Here is a 5,612-nt window from a genome sequence, read left to right as displayed (position 1 = left end):
TTTGTAGAACAAACAAAACATTACACTTAACATGCATTATTTTTCAATAAAATTAATAATTTGAAGTAATGCTAAGTGGCGAATTTTTTATTTCACAAGTTAACTTAGTATTAAACCATTTTCAGAAAAATAATCAATTTGATTTGTTATGTACCTTAAACCAGGAGTTCATTGCTTACTGGGTGATAGGTCATTTTGCCGGATGCCAATTCACCGACAGACATGCCGACAACAAATTCGCCAACAGCCAATTGGCGAAAGTCCAGTCAGTCAATTGTCTGGCAGTGAAATGTCATTCGGCGAAACATTCCGTCGGCTTGCCATGCTCGCTCACTTTGATCACGAGTTTCCGTCCACAAATTTGGCCCTACCAATGGACATCAAATATATGACTAAAAAATAAAAATTTAAAAAATGGTACAGTAATAATGATAAGCTCTATAGAAGTATAACTATTAAGGGGATTTTCATTTTCTTAAGGAATATGGGAATTTCTAAAGTGGATTCAATGGATGACAACTACACAATGAATGCAGACACTGATTTGTGCACATCTAACGACAGTGACGGTTTTATGACGTCATCAGAAATCTTGGACTGCTACGGTGATCCTGAAAATAAGTGGTTATTTCTCTTTGTGTTAATCATAGTTTGGATTTTAACTTCAGCAACCATTTTTTTGAACTGTCTGGTGTTGCTTTCTTTCGCCATCAATCGGAAAATCCGTTCCAAACCTGCAAACGTGTTTATTTTGACGCTCTCATTGGCGGATCTGACGGTTGGTGTTGTATCGCTCCCATTGGGCAACATACAATTAAAGTATGGTTACTGGGCTTTTGGTGAAATAGTGTGCAAATTATACTTGTTTATCGACTATACTGCATGCGGAGTTTCGGCTGGTTGTATCGTCCTGCTAAGTCTTGATCGCTATTGGATGGTTAAAAGACATCTTAGGTATAACGCGTTTATGACGCATCGGAAAGCGTTTACTTTATCGCTTTGTCTTGTTTTGTTCTTCGGTATTTTTTATGTGTTGGGTATTTTTCTCTGGGAGCTTCTAACAGGTAAAAGTAATGTTGACTACAATGTGGGATGTGGGGCGGGAAGAAAAGATAACTTGACATTTATTTACTTATCGGTCACCATAGTATTCGGCCTTCCTTTCGCTTTACTTATATATTTGAACGTTAATGTGTATATTGGGGTAATTAATTGGTCGACGGGAAAGAATCTTCAAGGCGGAAAAAACTACAGGATTGAAAGAGAGAAGTCGAAAGAAAACCATGAGAATCACAATTTGGATCGGAAGAATGAAAAGTCAGATAATATGCCGGTAAAACAGTCGTCATTGCGGCGTTTTCAAGGCGCGAGACGAGGATCACAGACACGGAAAGCGGCCATTACGCTAGCTGCACTTGTCACGGTCTTTTTAATCTGTTGGCTGCCATATAATATATATATAATTATTGAAAGACCTAGTTCAAAATTCAGCAATTTTGGCTGGATATTTGTTAATTATCTACTGTGGATTAACTCGGCAATCAATCCAATTCTGTACGCCGTTACTAACAAAGAATTTCGGAAAACATTCGCGAGAGTCATACCTTTAATTACAAATATAATTGCATTGCCTATACAAAATTGAAATATATTTCTAAACTATGACTTCGCTCATAAACTAAATAATTGCACCAGCTAAGTATAAACAATTTTTCAGTCATATAAATCTGGTATGTAAGCAATCTTAATTAAAGATAGACAAATTCGTTTATGAATATTCAGTCATTAAAACAAAGTAAAGTTAAAATTATATCGGTATACTAAGCTTACTTTTGAGTTTATAGCATGGTGTATTAAATCAAATATTTAATGGTGGTGGTGAAGATGATTGTAATGATGGCAAGTCGAGATTTAACGTTAAACAACCAATAAATTATACTAGTAACATTAATTTACATATTGCCATACCGTACATAAAAACTTAATGAATAATAATAATAATAATAATAATAATAATAATAATAATAATAATAATAATAATAATAATAATAATAATAATAATAATATTTTGTTTGAAAAAAAAACTACGCCTTTCCATCGGCGGCACAAGTCACACGTAGCATAGTGACGGTGCGTTCATAAAATAAATTATTTAAAACAAGTTACATAAACAGTAACAAGGCAATATGTAAATTATCCTGCTTTGGAAAAGTCATCAATAAACCACCAGCCAACTTTGGATGTCCCATAAGAGTTACTACCGCATGACCGATTTTATTTAAATTATCATGCTTTGAACATAGAGCTTTGATGAACAATTCAACTTTAGATTAAAAAAAATTCTACATAAAGTGCTGCACGTACTGTTTTTAGTTTGACAGTGTAAAGGGGTACTAAGAAACATAACTCTTATTTTATAGACACGTCTGTGTACTGTGGATTAGATATATCTAACTTATTGGTTTTTATAATTGAGAGCATTGCTGTATCAGGACTACGACCATGAACTACATTATACAAGGAAAGTACCAATAACACAAACTATTATTATATTGTAGATTCGTGGCAAAATAGCTTGTAGCTTGTATTGTACTTAAAGGCTATCGAAATATTAGAAAAATATTAAATATTAGAAGTTTCATATCAAATAGTATGATTAATAAGTATTATATTGATGGCTATGTCTACACCATAACTGTGAACGTCTATAGTAACTTACTTGTCATTTATTTCCATTATATTACTATTAACAAAAAGGTGAGGGGGTGGGGAGCTTAGGCACTGTAAAATCCCCTGGTTACTTCACTGCTACTACTTTAGTCATTGCCGTTGATACAAATTCTCTTCAGTTATAAAACGGAATGCTCAGGCTTTATAATTTTCAAATTTCATTAAAAAATTTATTGTTGATAATTTCTAAAATAACCATCCACCTAAATCATTTTTATAAATCATCAAGGTTATCCAACAATTTTTTTAAAATTTTAAATAATCTATCAATTTTAATTAAAAATAATCACAATTTATATATTTTTGACAACGTGGTAATGTAGATTAATATATTTCTAGTAATACTGTGTATATATTCTAAATTTGTCTATTATTTTTTAGATCATTAACTTATTTATATATGTGTTTACCATACAGATAGGTATATTATATATATGTTTACTATACAGATAGGTATATTATATCTATGTTTACTATACAGATAGGTATATTATATCTATGTTTACTATACAGAGAGGTATATTATATCTATGTTTACTATACAGATAGTTATATTATATCTATGTTTACTATACAGATAGGTATATTATATCTATGTTTACTATACAGATAGGTATATTATATCTATGTTTACTATACAGATAGGTATATTATATCTATGTTTAATATACAGATAGGTATATTATATCTATGTTCAACTGGCTTTGGTTATGTCTGGTTTTCACAACGGGTGATGATTCTGCTTCTTTTATTCCTGAACTAAAATTGGGACTTATTGATATAGAAAGACACCATTTCAATGAAAAAAATCAAAACATATTCAAAACAACAAAAATTTGAATTGGTATTCTAGATTTCAAAATAGAGAGAAGCAGATGGAACAAGGTGAGCAAAAACAATATAATATGTAAATTATGCTCAAGTCAATGGAAGAAGATGAATTTCATTTTACTTCAATATGTTTACGTTATGACATTAGGAAACACGTAATTCCATCTTTCTTTTATATAAATCCAACAATGTTTAAGTTCCATCGATAAATGTCATCAAATCATTGTAATGTTTTATATAATTTATCAAAATATTTTTTATTTAGCTATTATAAGAAGACGTGATTTACTTTCTTCCTTTCTCTAAAAGTTACTTTGTTATTGCAAATAAATGTACGCTACTAGACCATGGGGTCTAGGAACGAACGAACGACTAAATGGAATCTTCGTATGCAATGCCTTCTTTGTTGAATTCGCTACTATTGTATAACCAGTGGCGTATCTAGAAATCTTGAAATGGGGTGCTGATATGTGGCGCGAAGGTGAAGTGGAAGGAGGAGGGGGGAGGGGGGTTCGATGATCAGTTGAGGGGCGCTAACTGGCAAAATAAGGTATTTTAGGTAATTTTTAACTACTTGCAAGTCATTTTTTGGGGGGTGGGGTGGGGAAGCACCCCATAGATACGCCACTATTTATAACTTTGATTTGAACTCCTTCACTAATTGGCTTTGCCAATGCACAATTAAACTTTTTGACAGTCCTTAATTTGTAGTAAAAAAGATTGATTTTGAAAATGTTTAGAGGTATAAAATTACAATTAACTATTGTTAACACTGAAGTGTTGTGTGTTAAATTTACCCAAATTTTCATCACAACACAAAGAATATCCGACCCTGATTACTTGCAACAGCTCATCTAGAGCGTGATAAATATTTTTTATTAATGTTTCTGGCTGAATTTTGCAAGAATTTTTAATTAAAATGCAGTACCGGTAAGTTATTCGAAACTCTACGGTACTATTAATGTGTAGGCATAGGAGGCCCATTTCCATAACATATTGTATCCTGTGTTTTATTTAATTGTATATCATTAATATTTCACAGCTGAGTAAACTGCACATCGTGTTAATATAATTACAGTATGTTATAGTAATTTGTATCCATTGCATTATATATGTATTCATTTTTCTTGCACTTTATTTATTCATGGAGGTTTTAAGCAAATCAATTCATCTAGTTATGGCGATGATAAGAAATTAAATATTTAACAATTTATCATTTTCTACAGGATTGCCAGCTGGTTTTTCTGGGCATCCAGAAATGCCATTTTCCCAACATATACTCTATTTGGCTGCCCCCTTGAGGGAGGGTATAGCGGCTCTAGATTGCCAGTATCTGTTTACTGGCAATCAGAGGTGCCAAAAAAGTTGTTCACTAACCAAGGTGGGGCTGAAGTGGATGCTCTAAGACCTCACTAAACCAAATTTTCATCACAACACAAAAAATATTGGTCAAGTCGGCCCTTATTAATTGCAACAGCTCATCTAAGCCGTGATAAACATTTTTTGTTATTAATGTTTCTTGCTGAATTTTGCAAGAATTTGTAATTAAAATGTAGGCCTACCAGCAGTATGTTATTCGAAACTCTACGGTATTATTCACGTGTAGGCATAGGAGGCCCAATTCCATAGCATATTGTATCCTGTGTTTTATTTAATTGTATATTATTAATATTTCACAGGTGAGTAACCTGCACATCGTGTAAATATAATTACAGGATGTTATAGTAATTGTTATCCATTGCATTATATATGAATTCGCCAACATCTATTTACGGGCAATCAGAGGTGCCAAAAAAGTTATTCACCAACCAAGGTGGGGCAGAAGTGGATGCTCTCCGAACTCACTAACTTTAACATCTTGTGTCTGTGGATAGGTGTAACGGGTCTCCACTCTTCAGTTACTACCAGATTTGCAAAGCGCCACCCCAACTCCCAACCCCCGCTCTCATTATAATGGCCGGACCACTTGCAAAATGCTTCCGACGACTATGACTTAGTACATAGTTTTTTGTTTTTTTTTCTTTTAGTGTGGTGCAATATTTGCTTAGGCT

The 5,612-nt window shown here is 32.8% G+C and overlaps 1 protein-coding gene across 1 annotated transcript; it reads left to right on the top strand.

The window, feature by feature from the left end:
• Positions 1 to 220: 220 nt before the first annotated feature.
• On the top strand, positions 221 to 1,645 carry LOC117115834 (histamine H3 receptor-like). Its single transcript, XM_033259785.1, has one exon. The coding sequence runs from the start codon at positions 485 to 487 to the stop codon at positions 1,643 to 1,645; it is 1,161 nt and encodes a 386-aa protein (XP_033115676.1). The 5' UTR covers positions 221 to 484.
• Positions 1,646 to 5,612: the final 3,967 nt, after the last annotated feature.

This window comes from Anneissia japonica, unplaced genomic scaffold (assembly GCF_011630105.1).
Source record: "Anneissia japonica isolate Jap-2015-1 unplaced genomic scaffold, ASM1163010v1 scaffold1483_len710385_cov172, whole genome shotgun sequence".
Lineage (NCBI taxonomy): Eukaryota > Metazoa > Echinodermata > Crinoidea > Comatulida > Comatulidae > Anneissia > Anneissia japonica.
Note: the sequence above shows the minus strand (reverse complement) of the source record. Positions and strands in the feature narration are given on the sequence as shown.